Source organism: Patiria miniata, unplaced genomic scaffold (assembly GCF_015706575.1).
Source record: "Patiria miniata isolate m_02_andy unplaced genomic scaffold, ASM1570657v1 HiC_scaffold_8, whole genome shotgun sequence".
NCBI classification, from domain to species: Eukaryota; Metazoa; Echinodermata; class Asteroidea; order Valvatida; family Asterinidae; genus Patiria; species Patiria miniata.
The window spans coordinates 12,717,793-12,737,714 of record NW_024037075.1 but is presented as its reverse complement, the minus strand read 5'-3'; the positions used below and the strand labels follow the sequence as shown (position 1 = coordinate 12,737,714).

The 19,922-nt window shown below is 41.3% G+C and overlaps 1 protein-coding gene and 1 pseudogene across 2 annotated transcripts in view; both read right to left on the bottom strand.

The window, feature by feature from the left end:
• Positions 1-10,048, bottom strand: part of LOC119719223 (piwi-like protein 1) — a 33,554-nt gene extending 23,506 nt beyond the window's left edge. The window contains exons 1-4 of one of the 2 annotated variants that reach the window (XM_038188597.1): positions 9,952-10,048; positions 3,516-3,730; positions 2,322-2,446; positions 1,200-1,280 (exon numbers count right to left, since the gene is read on the bottom strand). In XM_038188597.1, coding sequence (XP_038044525.1) covers positions 1,200-1,280; positions 2,322-2,446; positions 3,516-3,686 — 377 coding nt within the window. In that variant the 5' untranslated portion in view covers positions 3,687-3,730; positions 9,952-10,048. Of the gene's footprint in view, positions 1-1,199; positions 1,281-2,321; positions 2,447-3,515; positions 3,731-4,149; positions 4,315-9,951 lie in introns of those variants that run through there. The other variant, XM_038188596.1, reaches the window with a different exon arrangement.
• Positions 9,998-19,094, bottom strand: LOC119719740 (annotated as a pseudogene).
• Between the last annotated feature and the right edge of the window lie 828 nt (positions 19,095-19,922).

Sequence of the window (19,922 nt, the reverse complement as noted above, 5' to 3'; positions counted from 1 at the left end):
CCCCAATTGACCATTGCACTTGTTTGCAATCGATTACAAACCTATGAACGGGTACGAGCCAGCTAGACTGGTTCCCTGACCTTACAATTCCCCAATGTATGTAAACTGCTCTGTTTCTTCTTATATGGAGTCAGGGAACCAGACTACAGGAAAATGATCGTTTTTCTTGGTTTTTATAGCATTTTCGAACCCAAAACCTCCAAAAAGTCAGTGTAACTATATTTGCTTTATATTTCCAACCCCCCAATTCCATCCATTTCTGAAAATTACAGCAAAAGCAAATGATGTATATTCCCTTTAATTTAATTATTTATTTTTAACAAACAACTATGAATTAGCAAAGAGCAAATCATAAGCTATGGGACAATGCAAGCATTTCCAAATTCTTTTACTGCGAAGTAGTCGAAAATGTCTTTTGAAAAAATAAATAACTTCAAATGCGATTGTTTCTGGATGAACTTTTGTCGATTTTTAAAGTTTTTGTCACTTCGTGAGCAAAGTGACAATATGTGACCTACTGTGGCAAAATGAGGAATGTCCCCCAAAACAATGTAATCAACTCCTGAAATCAATGTTGGTTTTTTTTTTTATTTTTGAAAAGCCAAGTTATCCAAGATTCACACTTTGCCTTTTTGTTGGGAACAAATATCCCCAAAAGTTGGAAACTGAAGAACGTTTTCCACTGCCGTTCGCAGCGCAATGTGCATTTCTTTCTTCAAAGCCCTTTTTCTCGAAATGAGGTTGGTAAAATTTGGTGGGACACTGATGAAGTTCCTGCGGCATATCTTGGGAGTACATTAAGCTACAGAAACAAATTTGGTATCATTTGAACGCTAATGATTTACGCTTTAACATGATGTACGTAACTTGAAAAGTCAAAGGGGGGGGGGGAGTTTATTCCTCATTATGATATGGCAGGTGACATATAGCAAGTCTACATAGGCCAACATGTGCAGTGTCAAATTTCCTCACTTTACTACCAAACCTGCAAAAATGAAAGATGTTTTGCAAAATCCACACAAAAGGCTCTCATATTTAATGGCAATCCATATTTCTGCTTCATGGCTCTGTCTATTACTATATACAATCTCCGCCACTACAAACAATTTTTAAAGAAACTCAAAGCCATGCTGACCTATGGCTACAGATATTTCACATCTACGTTCAACTTACGACATGAGCTAAATGGTTTCACTTACTTGTGTTGCTGGATTTCCCTTTTGGCGTTGGGGTTGAAATAGTTCCGGCCAATCTGCTCAAAACCGACCAATCCAAGAATCCTAAAACAGTGAAAGTAACAATGTGATAAAAAATTGCGAGCACGAATTACGCTTCCCTGAATTCCTTAAAAAAATATACTTCAAAATTGTATCTTTGTTTTTAAGAGGCCATGAACTGAAATTTACACTTGAACATTTTGTGCAATAGCTTAGAAGGCATTTAAAAGGTGCATCTTTGTCACTGTTAACAACCTGTTGATAATTTTGAAAATATTGTATTATTTCCATAAAACTGAAATTAAAATGACAGCAAACTAATTACTTTCCTACTTTTCCACACAGACTCAACTTTCTTCAAAGTTTTGGAGATTTGTCAATCAAATTTGTCATTTTTCACAAAGGAGAATACAAATAATCATTTCTGATTGATTTCTAAGTCAATTCTGACTGATTGTTTCAGCTTTTCGCGGATGGTCATTATTTAGTATGCCATTAAATAAAAACCCTGGGTCTTACGTGTTCTTTAACCCTAATCCTCCAAAATCCTCTGGATGGTTTTTGGAGGATTGAGGATGAATGGTGAAATTTTTGCATCGGGGTGATAAATCAAATTATAGGTTTTGCCCTTCACCGACGTCTAAACACTGTATACTCAGTGTGTTACCTCCGAGTGAAAGTTGGAAAAAATCACTCGAGTGGGACTCGAACTCATGACCTCAAACGTCTGCACTAGAAAGCAGGAGGTTGTGGGTTCGAGTCCCACCTGAGTGATTTTTTCCAACTTTCACTCGGGAGGTAACACACTGAGTATACAGTGTTTAAATGTCGGTGAAGGGCTAAACCTATAATTTGAGGATGAATGGTGTTTGAGAAACATGAGGATTTTGGAGGATTGAGGATGAATGGTGTTTGGAGGAGGATTTTGGAGGATTGAGGATGAATGCATTTTTTTGTCTGACAATTTTGAAGGATTTAGGCGCAGGGTAACCTACATTTGAACATAAGTGCAACATTTTGGAGGATTGAGGATGGTTCCCAGCAAAAAGACCCTCGGGGGTTTAGAGTTAATTTCAGCAACGATGAAAAAAAGAGCAAACCTACTTGCGGAAGATGATGTTGTAAACCTGCATGCAGGTTGGTGAAGTAGGAGGCAGCGCATTCTTGAGAGTCACAGTAATAGTGATGATGTCATCAGAGTCACGGCGTTTGGTTTGAAACCTGGTCACCTAGAGTTTGCAAAACAGACAAAAATAAGTATAGAAAATATATGTACATCTCATGATAACATCTTTACAACTTTGCATCTTGTGTGGAGATTGATTGTTTCTGAAAAATATGTGAAATAACTCTACAGTGTGAGTACAAAAAAATGAAACCCAAATGTCGGGACTATTGTTTCAGTGAAGTTCCGCATGTAGCACTTTCAAAATCATTTTTGATTGAGAGCAGTGTAGTTTCAGTGCTGTATCCAGATCTATATGCAGATTGTTGCGGTTCCCATAAATTGTGATCATCCATGTGTGTTGTAATGCGAGAAGCGATAACCTTTTCAATGACCTTCGAAAGAAAAGATAATCATTCAAATAACTTGTGTACTTTTCAAGTTACAATTTTTTTAACACAACCACTGTTTTAAAGTTCTGTCCACGGATCACATAAAAAGGGTGTGCGTATCTTTCAGTAAAGTGAAAACAATTCACACACATCCCTATGTGATTTGTTTTGCTAGCGGAACACTTTACCGTTTGTAATACCGTTTTGTGATCCCTGGACAGAACTTTAAACATTGGTTGTGTTTAAAATTCCGTAACTTGAAAATTACATGAGTGATTTGAATGATTCTTGTACTAAAAGAAAGCTTATGAATTGGGCTTTCATATCCTAGATTTTAAAAGTGCTACATGCAGACCTTCACTTCAACATAAACAATGGTCCCAACATTTGGGTTTCATGCTTTTTTTTACTCACCCTGTAGTGAAAGCCCAATCACTCTCAGATGCAGTTTTGAGGAAGGTAGAGCCCAGCAACATTCACATGACATGGGGCAGGTACAAATAATGCAGCATTGATTTCCAGTAGTATACAGCTGAGGATCTTAGAGGGTTGAGAAAGGTTCCTAGAAATACGCTAGAAATCATGCCGGCATTTATCTCCCATTAAGAAAATTTCTTTTCGAAATCAGTGACATACTTTTGCCATATAGCCTCAATCCTGCAAAATCCTCCATTTTTTTTGCAGAGGATTTTGAAAGATTTGGGAAGGTTAGGGTTAAAAAGACATTTTACATCTACTCACCGGCTCATCAAGCCTTCGGAGCAGGAACAACATCATCCCATCAAAGGCCATGGGGGTGCCTAGGATCTCAGAGTGAGCCCGTAGCAGGGCATGACGTGCCCTAGGGTTGTCCACAACGGGGCTGAAGTCCACGCTGTACTGGTGCAGAAGCCACTGATCAGCAGCCTTCATGCGGAAACAGTTGGTCAAGACCTCCACTGGCTTTCCTTTCTTGCCTGGAGGATTATGAGAAAAATGCATGGTTTTTAATGTACAATGGAGTTTGTGCACGTGTTCTCACTCAATTGTGACAGAGAGATACGACTTCAAACTTAAATGCTGTTGTTGCTGTGAGGTAGGTGCCTGTGCAACAACAGCAATGCTGGATACTGAATCATTCTCTTGTCCCAGACGCTGATTTAGGGCGCAATTTAAAACATGACTAGGCTATTGTCCCTTATTGAATGCAGAAACAAACTTACCTACCAACCAACACAGTGAGCTAAGGCCCAAGGCGTATTTTCATGGCGCCGTGGGAAAAACTGCACTAATGACAAATGATCTACCCTACCTTTAAAGACAGCTTTTAGATGAGAAATTGGAATATTTATTCATATTGGCACATCAATAAGGGATTGCAGGGCACCAGACCTACCTCTCTTATCAATGGGTCTGGGTGCTTTTTGTTCTCCGTAGCGGAGCTCTGTCTGTCTGCCGCGGCCACTGACTCCCCCTCCCTCAGCACCCTGGGCCCCGCCCACGCTCAACGCTGCCATCTGAGCTGTACGGGGCGCTTCAGCTGGCATTGGTCTCGGGGCATGAGGATGGTCATTGAACTCTCGGCCATGGCCGCTCTTTGCTCCATGCTTATAGCAGCTGTGCAACAAAGAAAGTAGTTTAAACAGTGCAAGTATAAACCAGTTGGCGCAAGTCAGATTTCACCCGACCCCTTTAATTGTCTCCTGTGCAGTCATGCACAAAAACTAATCCAGTGAAAATGTCACCAAAAGAGGCAGGAAGAGTTACTCTAAAAACTACATATGAAAACATCTTTATTGCTACAGAATGAAACTATGGCCAATTATAAAAGTGTATAGTTTTTTTTACTCATACTGTATCTATAGGGTCATTCCATAAATTTGGGGTCCACTTTTATCCTGTCCCTATAACATCTGACATCTTGATTTGATAATTTGGATACATTCCTAAATGCAGTCACCCTCCTCGAGTGATTATGAATAGCAAACCACTTACCCAACAAATACAAATTTCTTGAAAAATAAAGCACCAAGGTAACAAGGGTAGGACAAAAGTGTCACACTTTGAACCCTAAACTTATAGAATGATCAAAGAATTCATGTCTCGTAACATCATATTAGAGCATGTATGTAAATTTGCTTGAGTTTTTTTTAAGTTTGAACCCCCCAAAATACAGATTTTGTTTTTAAATTGCAATTTTTCTAGCAATACAAAAGACAATCACTTTCATCACAAAAAGTTATCACTTTTGTATGAGACATCGCGCAAAAAGTTCCATCTATGCTTTTAACCCTCCAGCCATCTAGCTATCTAAACAGTCACAGACAGTCAAACAAATCAATCCTCTTCCCCTGTCATGCCTTTTACACAGGCTGGTCGCCAACAGTTAGATCATTTTTCAAGCAAGCACTGTGACTAGCCAAATTCAGTCAACCGACAAAAGCAGGCAAGTGGCTGGCACAGCTGGCTTATCAATCACCTACAGTCAAAGCATAGCTGGATCAAGTAAACAGTCACAGCCAGTCAATCCTGCTTTATGTACTGGTAGGCTGGGAGCCCTTAACTGTTGAAAACAGTCACTTGGTTGGCTTTGACTGAAAGGACAACTTGGCACAGATTGTATGTTTGCATACTTGCATCAGAGGGTTAATTAGTTTACAACTCTCAAATTGCTTGCAGCTGACAATAATTCAGGCATATATTTCATACAGTATGGGCACAGGCACAAAACAACCCAAAATAAAAGCATATTTTCAGAGAAAATGAATAAAATGAAAATGAATAAAACTGCTGTCACAACTGTTTTGACTGGATTGACCTGATTGGCCTGACGTTGCGAAGTTAACATGGTCGGCTTCATATTTTCAGAGGGTTGATAATGTCTACAGTAGACCAAAAAAAAAGTAGTTTTTCCATCTTAATATTCAATACAAAATGAAAACGAATACCAAATGGAAGTGTAACTTCATGAACTTGTGGTTTATTTGAAAAATTGAAAATTGTTAGAAGAAAAACAAGATGGTTCTTGAACCATGCTTCCACAATTATCTGTAAAGAGTCACCTTTGACCTTGGTATGTGACCTTTGACATCATCACTTGAAGGTTGCCATGTTGCATCTTTGACCCAAGTTTGGTTCCAATTGGACTTCAACTCTTCAAATGAGACCAATTTTACAAAACGTTTTTACAAAACAATTTTACAAAGTTCAGGCAATGAGTACAAAAGGTACTTTTGAGAGCTGTTTTTCAAGTCATGTCATGCCTGTTTCGACCCGAACGTGCAATTTGTGTAAAAGTTGTCGTTGCGGGCAGCAAACAAAACACACTAAATCGTGACATAATAAACAGGACTCCCGATGCAGAGTAGCATAAACGAGTCCTGTTTATTACGTCACGATTTAGTGTGTTTTGTTTGCTGCCCGCAACGACGACTTTTACACAAATTGCACGTTCGGGTCGAAACAGGACCTGAAAAAAAGCTCTCAAAAGTAACCTTTGTACTCATTTCATGACAGAAACAATAGTCGTTTTTATTTCATCACACCTTAGGCTACATATACCAAAAAAATAACGGAAATGTCTTCGAGCATTCCACAACCTCTTGAACATGTAACTCTTCAGTCTGAAAAATTTCTGTCAATAGACACCCACCTCCTGATCCAGGGACCTGGGAAGCCCCACCCCTGGTTCTGCCCCTCCCTGGGGCAGGCATGGCTTCAGCATCACCACTAGGCATGGGCGTGGCAGGCGCTGTCTCCCCTGGCCTCCGGGGCTGGCCCTGCTGCTGCCCTGCAGAGGCCCGCCCGCGGCCACGGCCTCGCCCCCCGACCACGGGCACGCCCGCTGCCAACGCCTTGCTGACTGTCAGCCATGTTGGGTGTTTCCAAACTTCTTTGCTCTAGGGAGGAACAACAGCTTGTGGTGATGAACAGAGTTTACAACAATTATGAATGGTAAAGCGGTGAAATGGCAACACCAATGAACATTTCATACTCATTTTTCATTTAAAGTTCATACTTAAGATTGCTTACTTATCCGATTTTAACAGTCTAGTTGAAGGAAACTAACCCAATGTCTTACTAAGAAAAAGTACCCTCAATAAGAGTTTTTTGCGTATTAAGAAAGAGAATAAAATGCTCCTTACCACCAATCAGATATTGTGTTGACAAGTTATGGCAATTTAAAGTTCACTCTTATAAACGTGTCAAAAAAAGTAAAGTGCTGAGAAAAAGGCATTTAAAGTTTCAAGTTTGTATTTGTGAAAATGAAAGATGCCAATTATTTTTTTTCCATAAAAACACTTGCACTCCACAATTTGTAAGGTATTTCTATAAAATATATGTAGTAGACATATCAAAGATTACAAATATCAATAAATCTGAAAATCAAAAGATAAAACCAAAAAAAACCACTCCCATTCAGTTTTTTTTGGGAATTGTTTCCCCGCCACGGCCTGTGTCCAGCCCCGTTGCATTTTGCCAGAATGCACATTCTCTCAATACTCAATGAGCATGTTCTTAACAATGCTCAAGACAACTTACTTTTTTTACAGATGATTTTCTTTGTTGCTTGGATCACAAAGAAGCTGGATGTTGTCCACCATTTCTATCTGCAAGAACTTTTTCCAGGATACAGTAGGCCCCTCAGCTGGATACATCCAGACAATTAACTGTGGGAAGGATGAGAAATATGAACTGTCAGGAAATAGAAAAGTTACCATTGAGTCACCATTGAGTTTATTAGTCACTAGTAAACTCAATGGTAAATCATCGCACATAGGTTTAAAAAAATAAAATTGAACATTCTCCAAAAAGGCACACAAGGGACAGAGTACAAGCATTACATAGGCTGTGTGGACTTCCGAACAAAAGAGGTCCACATAAACTAGGTAGCAGCAACGTTGTGAGGACTTGCCCACGTCCACACAATGTTTCCCCATTTCTAAAAAATAGGTTTAGAGGCATTTTGGGGTTAGATTTATCTGTGGCAGAATGAAGAAAAACACTAAAGGGAATCATAGAAAAAAAATTGGGTTTAAAGAGTTTTCACAGTTTGAGAAAAATGAAAGCAATGGAAAGTCCACACAAGGTATGTAACGTAAGCCTGTGTGTGGGTAAACTGTACACAAAAACTGTTGGACTCTGATTATTGGTGGTATGCCTCAGTTTACTAGTGCAGTACTCATCCTAACAGATTCCAACAAACCCTGGTGTTGGAGTTTGGCTGGATGGGTATTGTTAGGGTTAAAGTAATCTTACAGTACCGATGTAAAGGTACCGACAATTAGGTTCTGTAAAAGGCCTAATCGTCTCTGGCAGGTACAGTGGAATTCGGTGACCAGAATTAGAAGTTTTCACTTCGGTGGTGTTACACTCACACGCATGCTGTACACGTTCTTAAGGAGGAGGCACACACGCATTTTGGTATTCTTATTTGTCAAAGGAGCCGGAGTGCGTGTTTGAGCCCGACTTGCCCAAGCCTTGTTCCACTGCAGAAAATGGCTGCCGCCGGATTTGTCTATAGCGCTGGCCCTTGCCCATTATGTGGGTACTTCCAAGTCACTGAAGTGAATCGCTTTATGCCCTACACAGCCAGCTAATCTCCAAAATCAGCGACGCGCTACGAGCGAACCGAAAATCATCGATCGATGATCATAATCCGTGCACATTTCAAGTGTCAGGTTGGCTCAGTGCGGAAAGGGCATATTTTTCATCATTTTGGCAAAAAAAATCGACAGAATCCAGCGATGATTGTTCTGCGCACATTACGTATGTCATGAGGTATACATGTAGTACGGAGTTTAGGGGCAAACTGTGCAGCGGTTCTGTACTTAATTAGTGTTTTGTGCTGCAAACAATGTGGGGTTCTGTATCTGCTGGGCTACGCTCACGCGGAGCATCATAGTTCTAGGAGTAACACCGACGCTAGCTCAATGAGCTATGGGACCCTGGTTCGAACCGGAAATAACGCGCCACCTTGTATTGGCAAAGCGCATGCAGCGGGTAGCGAGTACCAGCCGTGGGTCATCGAACTTACCCAACAAGTATGGCCAAGTTCGGGCAAGGACCATTGGTCGACTAGTGGTTGATTTGTGACGTACCTTACGCCTGCGCACTAATAGCAACGTGCGAATGTCTCTAGTCAAACGCTGGTCAAAATTTTGTCGCAAAACTTCTGGATCCTGGCTTTCTGCTAGCGTTATGAATGCGCGCAGCTATTGGTTACCAGCGAAGCAACCAACCCCAGTAGGCTGTCGACTAGCGTTGTCAACCACCGTCGACTAGACAGAGTTCGGGCAAACGTTAGTTAACCATTGGTCAACTATAGTCCTTCTGCGAACTTGGCCTCAGTCAGCTCTATGGTCAGCTTCAATAACCAATAGTCCAGCCGATATGTGACAAAATATTGATGAATTGTGCACTTTTGCATAAAAGCATGAAACTTGGCACAGATGTTCATATTCATGCGAGAAAATGTTTTAGATGTGGAGCCATCGCAAATTTAGGGGACGTTGAACAATAGAGGACAATAGGGTCCCCGATTCCCGAGAGGTTCCCTATTTGGATTCGTGTACAAAACATATAGGAGGTCGTCCTAAAAAGTTAGTACAAACAAAAGAGGGACAATATAGGTCCCCGGTTGCAGGCAAATACACACTTGTGTGCGTGTACAAACACTGGCTTGTGGGGTACCGGAACAATGGGAGGTACCCCACAAGGAATGCCCACCGACTTACGGGGTACCGTTTTGGTACCCCACAAAGTTTTTCACAAAATAGATATATGCATTTTACTCAAAACCTAGGACTTTCCAAGGTGGGTTGATCTGTCACAAATGGAAGAGTTTTAGAAAAGGAATATTAAGTCCCCATTTCAGCCCAGGACTTTAACTCTGGTTGAAATAAGAGCATTTTGACATTAGTGTGCGACGATGCAAAAGTTTAGTACACGAGAACAAAGGAAGTACCCCACTTCTATGCCTATGTAAGCGTGTGTGAGTAGGTGTGGGTTTCGATCTGACCTTCAACCATTACTTTTTAGTGTTGATTCCGTGCAGCCTCCGAGATTTAAATTTTGGGGTTGGGTTTCTTTAACAGGTACCCGGGTACCTATGTTTTTTCAGTCGGGTACCTGATTCCCAAAACAGTACACCCTACTTTTCAGCCACATTTCACGTTCATAGTAGATTGTGTCATACCTTTGATGACATCAAAGCTACATCAAGCTCCTGGTGCCTTCCACCGTCATAGTTTAGGCTGCTGTGGTTTAGCTTCACGAGATGGTAATCTCTCCGTAAGCCCAGCCCAGGCCTTCTCCACCTAAGATACAATCAAATGGATAGACAATGCACAACTTATGTCAGCATAGTTTTAATGAAATCGCTGTGGTAAGAGGGGAGGTACGGTACTTTTTGACCTGTGCACCAACTTTGATAGATAGTTTCCAAAATGCTATATCCGTTTAAAAAATGTAAAAAAACTGCACGGTTATGACAAATTTATACACGTATATATAACAGCCATAATTTCTGAACTACGTTTTCATGTATTCTTAATTAACCCTCCTGCTATCTGAACAGTCACAGACAGTCAAAAACTAAATCCTCTTCCCCTGCCAAGCCTTTTACACAGTCAGATCATAATAATTTCAGGCAAGCACAGTGACTAGTCATAATTACAGTCAACAGACAAAAGACAAGCGGTAGGCACAGCTGGCTCCAAGCTAAGTCAAGTTCCAAGTCAAATTTAAGCAAGTCAAGTCAAGTCAAGTCTCAAGTCAATTGTTATCATTATTATTTATTTAGCCATTCTCACAACATTATAAAGAAAGGCAAGGAACAGCAAAAGTACAAGTACTGAGGTCCGAGGACCTGCTGCACTGTTAAACCAAGCAAGTCAAGTCTCAAGTCAATTTTTCACGAGTCAAGTCAAGTCCCAAGTCATTTTTGTTTAAATATTAGATGCACATACTACGTGCGGGAACCAGTTTATGTGTTCAACGATGGAGCCAGAGTAGAGATGGGAATGGGGTTTATCAAAGCGTGCATCATGTAAGGAGATTTAAAAACAATATCATACTTTTCAAACATCTTCTCTCAAGCACCTTATTTTTATCTAAAGAGTGTAAAAACGCATTTTGATATAATATATCCAAACTTGTTCCATCATGTTGAATGTTTGAAGGGCGTCTGACAAAATGTCCTTCTGAACGTTTTCGTTTAAAGGGAAGATACAACATTTGCAAACTTCACAAAATGAAATGATCAAATTTTCACAAAATACCTTACTGGATTGTTAGGGAATAACAGTCTAAAGCATCCTGTAAAATCGTTGCCCCTAGTGTGCTGACATTTTCAAGAAAATTTGTAGTTTTCCAACGCTGGTCAACCGACCAGGCTGCGTTGGAGAAAACTGCATTTTTTTCAAAAGCTATTCCTTATTTTTCCAAATTAGTTATTCCGCATTTTCTTTGCAAACCTGCGATGGGGTACAAGCCTGCTAGACTGATTCTCTGACCTTACAATTTCCTGAAGTCAAAACTTGCTCCGTTTCATCTTTAGTGGGGTCAGGGAACCAGACTACAATAACATGATTGGTTTTCTTGGTTTTTCCAGCATCTACAAGCCCAAAACGTGAAACAAGTCATTGTAACAATATTTGCTATAACATACTAATCCTCCAAATCCATTTATTTCTGAAAATTGCAGCAAAAGCAAATGTTGTACATTCCCTTTAATGCATGATGTGAATTTTTGTTGCTTTATGGTGGATTGGGGGTAGCAGCCGTTTTCTAGTCATTTAAACCCTAGTTGCATTTAGCACGCTTACGGTAAACCACTTAATGTGTACGTGTAGCCTATAGTCTCTATGGAATGACCGCTCTATAACAATGGATGGTGCTCAGACTACGCACGGCACAAACTTCACCTCGCATGCACGAGGTGGAGTATGATACGTTGTCCATAACACACGCATAGTGCTAGTCGTGTACATGAGGTGTGGCAGGCTCAGGATGCCTAGCTATCGCATGCTGGTTGCTAATTCACCATGTATATCTGCATTCTTTTCAACCGACTATGCTAGTGTGCATGAACGCCCAGAGGTTTTTTTTTTTTTTGTAACTTGAAGAAATGTGTTCAATGTCAGTAAGTCATAATTTTTTTCAAGTCAAGTCAAGTCTCAAGTCATATTTTTTCAAGTCAAGTCAAGTCTCAAGTCATTTTTGCCCAAGTCAAGTCAAGTCAAGTCAAGTCTCAAGTCAAAAAAATAGCATCTCGAGTCCCACTCGAGTCCGAGTCAGCGACTCGAGTCAACAACACTGTCAATCACCTTCAGTCAAGGCATAGCTGTATGTTTAACTGTTGAAAACAGTCACTTGATTGATTTTGAGTGAAAGGACAACTTGGCACAGAATGTATGTGGAGGGTTAATAAGCAATCACAACTGGCTTTGGGCAGCCAGGAGAGGGCGGGATATGTTTGAAATCCTGAATGAAGAAAAATGTCTTTAATTGCAAAAAAGTATTGCCCAGGAAAGCACATACATTAAGTACATGACTATTTTTAAGCACATTAAAAACAGCACTTGCAAAAATTGGAGTTTATTATTTTTTTTGAGAGGGAGGGGGTTCCCTCTCCTGTCCCCAACTTTTTTGTGAATTGATGGATTTTGTAAAAGGTAAAAAATAATATTCATTGAAGGGCTCAACAAAAAAAGGCTAAACCCGACCTGTACCTGTGTCTGAGTGACCTCTGGCTCCCAGAAGGTGCAGAAGACAACATTGGAATGATCCACACGTTCCTGGTTACTGAGCTGGGATTCTATGCGCTGTCCTGCCTTCTCCTCTGGTAGACGATCCCTGTCTAGAATATGCTTCAAGGCCTAATAGAAAAAAAGTAATAAATAAAACTGCATCATGGCAGAATTCCCATCTGTCTTCCATCACCCAATACCCCGTAGAAGTGTGATGTCACGTGGAGTCATCTCAAATATGATCCGTCCAAACTATGTCTCATCCGCCATTTTTACCATAGGATTTGCACGTGTGATTTAGGCGAACATTTTCTAGTTGAAATTTCTCAGACATTCAGAATAAATAAGACTGGAAGATGGGACGGTACTTCGTAGCTGACTGTAGTCATCAATCAGAACGTGACAGATGCCAGTAATCTTTTTTTTTTCAACGGATGAAGAACAGTTGAAAAAGTTTGCACTATGCTTATCACGATTAGGACATATCATCCCAGGTAATGCATGACCTAGCCAGTGTATGATGTAACCACTTCTACAGCGTATAGGAGGTGTTACTTGTCTCATCCTGATGAATAATGCATGATAACACCTCATTACAGAACCACCCAGATTTATTTGCCCAATGGGAGGCATGACTCACCTCATCCTTATGAATCTCATCCTTATGAATAATGCATGAACACACCTTTATGGCAAAACCCACCCCAATTAAAATAGAACTTATCATGGCAAAACCAATCCCACCCTGCTTCAATCAGCCAATGGGAGATGCAACTTACCTCATCCTTATGAATAATGCATGAACACACCTTTATGGCAAAACCCACCCCACCCTGCTTCAAACAGACCTTGTGGCAGAACAAATCCAACCCTGCTTCAATCAGCCAATGGGAGATGCAACTAACGTCATCTTTATGAATAATGCATGAACATGCATTATGGCAGAAATAAACCCATCCCAACCGGCTTCAATTACCCAATGGGGGCATGACTCACCTCATCCTTATGAATAATGCATGACCACACCTCATGGCAGAACCCGTCCCACCCCGCTTCAATCAGCACGGCTGCATCCAGCACACACACCAGGCATCCTCCATCACCCAGGACCCTCATCTCCTCCCGAGCCATGCTGGCAACCTCCGGCCAGACGATCTGGTTCAGCCAGTCCAGACGGGATCGCGGTCTTGGAAGACTTTGGCGCCGAGGGCACGCCTGTTGATGCTGCCGTCAGACCCAACAACATCTGCGAAACAAATACGTTTTACACCTTTCACAGTTGATGATTTCAAAACAATCAAAATCCACTGACAAATTTTCCAGCCCAACACAGCACAAGATTTTCTGACGGTCCCAGACAGGACCAGCCAGTCCTTTTTATACCTCGCACTCACTGACAGTCACTCGTGAATAAGACTGGTCATTTATCCAACTGACTGACCATCCCTTGTGACTTAAACCAGTCTAGGAGCAGCTTTACGCAGGCCCGGATTACGTGTTTTGTAAGTCCTAGGCACCAGTGTTCCATAGGCCCTACTCCACCCTAGGCACTGACACCAAATTCAGCGTACAAAGCACCGTACAAATTAAGCTAGGCCAAACTGGTATAGGTCCTAGCTCTAAAAGCCTGTTGGCACCAAGGCGTCAATCGTTTCTCAAAAGTGGAGGGGTGGTACATACACGTGTATCTTGATCAGAACTAATGTGAGTGCGAAGCCTAAATGGCTCATCATTTAAACATTATTTTAGAGTTTGGAGTCATTGAATCAGCTATTCTGAGCTATAGAATCAAATGTAGGCCACAAATTTTATTCGGGGACGAAAATAGTTGGGGGGGGGGGAACCGACATGTCCCCCGTCCCCCACCGATCGACGCCCATGGTTGGCACCGTGCTTCAGAACGACAGACTTTAACACGTAAATTTGATACGTAGGGCCTACATGTATACCGAGAGAGTCCCTAAAACATTTTTAAACAAAATTCTGCATTTGGGTGTGTGTGTGGGTAGGCCTATTGATGTGTTTTATGATAAAACATATAAATAGGCATGGCAAACTGCGGTATTTTCATAGGCCCCTGAATTTTTCATAGGCACCCACATTTTTCGTAGGCCCTAGGCACAGTGCCTACTGTGCCTATTGGATAATCCGGGCCTGATGTAAGTTATGTACCATCTAATTCGCGAAACAAAGTTAGAAGCAATTTTTTGGTAGTGCCACGCTTGTGCGTATACTGCGCGATTTCTTAAAGACGAGATGCATGTGCCTTGGTAACCCTATTGGTCCAAGGACCCCTACTGGAGTATGTACGTACTACCTGAGCGCTACTCACATGAGCCTGGTGCCACCGCAGTGCCACCTCAGAAAATGACAGTGGATCTCTCATTTCCATCACGTAATACCACTACAGCTTATTCTACAAACTTTTGAGCCATTTTCAATTCAATGAATGGGAGGTTTGAGGTAGCACCATGTGAATGATATCTCTTTTGGGTTGTGTGGTTCTGAGAAGAACCAGTTGTTTTACTTGACCATTGGAACAGTATGCTCTGTTTGTCATCAATCTGCTGTTGACAAACAGAGCACACTATTCGAAACGTCGAGTTAAACCAACTGGTTCTGAAGTAAGATTTGAGGCTTTGCATGGTGGAGATACTAATGAATAAAAGGTTTGCGGAAACACCATGTGGGAATAATTTTTTCAAACTTTCAAACCAACTGGTTCTTCTCAAAACCACACAACTTTACAAAGAGATATCATTCACATGGTGTTACCGCAAACCTCCCATTCATTGTTCATGTCCACCATGCAAACCTTCAAATCTCATTTTCAATCCAATGACGAAAAGAATGTTTTCCGCTCTGTGAAGTTTGTCCACTCAGCTTTACTAGGCTTGCCTTATCTTGTTGAAAAATACTTGAAGTTTTTTCCAGCACCCACCTTGTCCCAACTCAGTCAGCACTCTCCTGAATCCCTGCGTGCCTCAGTTAATAAGTTCTTAAGGTTTTTATGTTTGTGGATATATCTGTAATGCAGTGTTATGCTGCAAAATGTGGATTTTTAGCTAATAAACCACATAAGTTTCATTTGAAAACGAGTAAAATGACTTTTTGTAGTGAATCACGCTTATTCCTTGGTTAGCAGAGCAAAGCACCCTAAAAAAAGGGCAAACCTTTGGGCCTAAAAACTTACTCTGGGTTGCTTGAGCAGTGTTCCCAGGAGTCCAATCCTTTGTGTTGAGGAACTTATCTTGGCTTCTTCATGTGCAGCACGATTGTTGTCCTCTACTAGAGATATCTCATGTACGTCTAGTACACACAGACCCTGAATGCAACATGAATGCAACACTGCATTACTCACCGTGGGTTGCTTGAGCAGTGTTCCCAGGAGTCCAATCCTTTGTGTTGAGGAACTTATCTTGGCTTCTTCATGTGCAGCATGATTGATGTCCTCTACTAGAGATATCTCATGTACGTCTAGTACACACAGACCCTGAATGCAACATGAATGCAACACTGCATTACTCACCGTGGGTTGCTTGAGCAGTGATCACAGGAGTCCAATCCTTTGTGTTGAGGAACTTATCTTGGCTTCTTCATGTGCAGCATGATTAATGTCCTCTACTAGAGATATCTCATGTACGTCTAGTACACACAGACCCTGAATGCAACATGAATGCAACACTGCATTACTCACCGTGGGTTGCTTGAGCAGTGTTCCCAGGAGTCCAATCCTTTGTGTTGAGGAACTTATCTTGGCTTCTTCATGTGCAGCATGATTGATGTCCTCTACTAGAGATATCTCATGTACGTCTAGTACACACAGACCCTGAATGCAACATGAATGCAACACTGCATTACTCACCGTGGGTTGCTTGAGCAGTGTTCCCAGGAGTCCAATCCTTTGTGTTGAGGAACTTATCTTGGCTTCTCCATGTGCAGCATGATTGATGTCCTCTACTAGAGATATCTCATGTACGTCTAGTACACACAGACCCTGAATGCAACATGAATGCAACACTGCATTACTCACCGTGGGTTGCTTGAGCAGTGTTCCCAGGAGTCCAACCCTTTGTGTTGAGGAACTTATCTTGGCTTCTTCATGTGCAGCATGATTGATGTCCTCTACTAGAGATATCTCATGTACGTCTAGTACACACAGACCCTGAATGCAACATGAATGCAACACTGCATTACTCACCGTGGGTTGCTTGAGCAGTGTTCCCAGGAGTCCAATCCTTTGTGTTGAGGAACTTATCTTGGCTTCTTCATGTGCAGCATGATTAATGTCCTCTACTAGAGATATCTCGTGTACGTCTAGTACACATAGGCCCTGAATGCAAGATTAAAAAAAAATTTTTTTCAAAATCTGATAATAATACTCTCAAATCTTGAAACACGCATATAAATATATCCAAAAGTCAAAATATTTTCTTCAAATTTGTTCCTTTTTTGGGGGGGGGGGGAGGGGTGCATTTTCATCTCTTTTGAACTTTTTGTTGGTAGTGCTACAATGATTTTAAGGTAGAGTGTGTCATTCGTCATTTGAGCATTTTTTTCGTTTGAAGCAACAAAAGTGCTCAAAATCTAAAGAAGAGTGCTTAACAACTAACCTGATGAAGTTTTAGCTCAGTGAATGCTATATATTCGGAGAAAACAATATTCTAGGATCTCAATTTCAATCCAAAAGTTGCTGAGTCATGTTTTGAACAGTACCCGAAATCAGCATCCAGGACACGTTCTCATTCAGTCGATTGCAGCTACATGATGTCACGTACTGAACCGAAGCATTAACCGCGTGTACGTGTGCGTCATGTCAATGCCTGCGCGAACCCATTCACAGCTTCGCCGAATTCAAAACGAACTACCGACAGAAATTTCCAAAAATATGCGTCTTCAGATGCATCTTTGGAAAAGACCTTCTTTTAGTGTTTTCTTCGAAAAGACAGCATGCCAGAACGAATAATTTCACAGGGAGTTTAGTGCCATCAATATCTTTAAACCAAGTATGCTTTTCAACAATTGTTTCGTCAGTTACTTTTTGGATAGCTGCAAATGATATACTCTACCTTAAACTAGAATTCATCCCAAACTAACAGACGGTGAGTCATTCAGTTCGATGTGCAAAGAAGACACTAAGATAGGCCCTATGGAACCAGCAATGAAACAAATAGTATTGTTTCACCTAACTAAGCATACAAGCTGGCACATACCTTTTCCTGTCTGACCCTATTGACAGCATCTCCACCTTTCTTGGTCTCCTCACTGACCACAATGCATCTCATGTCTGGATCCACCACGCTGGGGCCGTAAGGATCCGTGATGGGCACGATGTAGTCTGACTGTAAGATGCGTGGTTTGATATCGTGGATGAAGTCACGGACAGACGCGATGCGAGCATCCATTGGCTGGATCAACTCTGATAGTGTTTTCCCTGCAAAACAACCGTCATTTAATATTGCTCAAGTACCGGTAATTAATATGACCTGTGATTTTTAAAGGCTCAAACATCCAATACTGAAACTGGTTTGAATTTTTTGGAATATACAATTGTTGTCAGCTGTGATGTCATTGGCGTTTTGTACGCCAAGGGGTGCAATTGGTACCCAGGGATGTATGGAACCTATGGACCAATATCACAATGGGAGACTTTTGAGACGGTTGGTGGTAGCAAACATTGGTGGCAAAATAAATACAGTAATGAATGATTCACATTCATGCAATGGAACTAATTTCATTCAGTGACGAATGGAATGTTCCATTCCACTTGGTTTCGTCTCTTTGAATGGAACATTCCATCTGTCACTGAATGAAATTATTCTTACCACTGCACTCACAAACATACTGAACACCATACATGTATGACCCACTCTCAGCTAAGTGAAAAGAAAGAATGTAATAAGGGTTGTGTTACATGAATACTTGATTTGATGCGTTCTTACGTTGCAGCATGGATATGTCTGTCGCACCAACTGTAATCTTCTCTTCTGCTCTGATAGCTGACTCACTCAGCAGGATTTTATGTCCAGCGTGGATGCGATCGAACGTTCCCCTAGAACCACGCTTCCGTAGCTCTTAACCGGTGAACAGTCTACTTCGCTAGTATTAGCATCCACCGGTGCAGAACTGTTGACATTCAACCAAACAGACTCTGGTATTGTTTCCACAACAGGATTTGTAGGGAATACAAACCACGACTTGAGTAACGCTTGGAGTTTGTTTGGAGCAGTCAGTCAGGAGCAGCCAGTCAGTACCAGACTGACTTCCCTATTGAGCATTCTCAGGGGAGGTAAGGTGCCAGACCGGTTGCTGATATTGTCCAAGACAACTCTGACATCGTGCCCTTGTAGCTGTGCCGACTTGGCGTAGATTGCAGTGATGGCTGTGCAGACATCTTGCGTAATGGGAATCGGTCTCTGTTTGTACGGTTCCAGTTCGTGGTCAAGGCCGGGATGCAGCTGTACGTAGAGTGTTTCCAATATGCAGCTGGCGGCATGGCACAGTAATCAGGTCTAATTCGTTTGATGAGTTGGTTTATCGGTGAGGTTAAGATGAGAAGCCCTGTTTTGCAGCTGGGGAGCATTTTGGTTCACTGGAAAGCACAGCTCAAACCTGTACTGAATAAACATGAAAATAAACAAAATCAGATATTCAATAAAATGTTGTTGGCCATGGAGGAACAAGCAGGGTGTAAGAAGTTTTCGTGTATTTCCCCCTTTTCGCGAAATGGTATAGTCTCAAAAGTTTCTTCCAATAGCACTAACTACATTTATCCCAGAACCGGTCTTTGTTACTCTGTGCGCATTATGTAACCGTTTTTTTTTGCAGCAAGCTTTTTCGGTAGTTGTGGGTTTTCTCTCCAGCAGCATTACAAAAGCCATGGTTGTGTGTAAATTAGGTGTTTGCAACACATTTGGTGAATAATAGAATTCAGGTGTTTAAACAAAAGTTACTAGGGAGTTGCTTTGCCAACAGTGAAGGACCAGTGGAGTGATTGGGTGTGTGTGGGTTTCTGACGGAAAAGTGAGAGTGATCATGAAGGAATCAGATCAGAGCAGACCAGATCGTGGTAGAAAGCAGATGTGATTTTGAAGAATTGTCTTGTGTGTGTCACTGCATGAACCTGAGCCAACAGGCATAGCAAAGCTATAGCAGGCAGTTTATGTTGAGTAGTTGAGAGCCTATTTGAGGCAGTAATATGTGGGCTTGAATTTCAAGGCCCCAGTGAGCAGTTTTGTGCTCAGTTAAACACACCAAGGAGATCTGGGATTTCAAGAAACCACACAACCATAAGTGTTTATAGCTAAACTTTTCAACTTGTAAAATTATCATTTTGTTGAAGAAAATAATAGTATTGTTGCTCCGATTTTATGAAAACCAGTAGTTATCTTGGAAAGAAAGACTGATGTTAGCACCT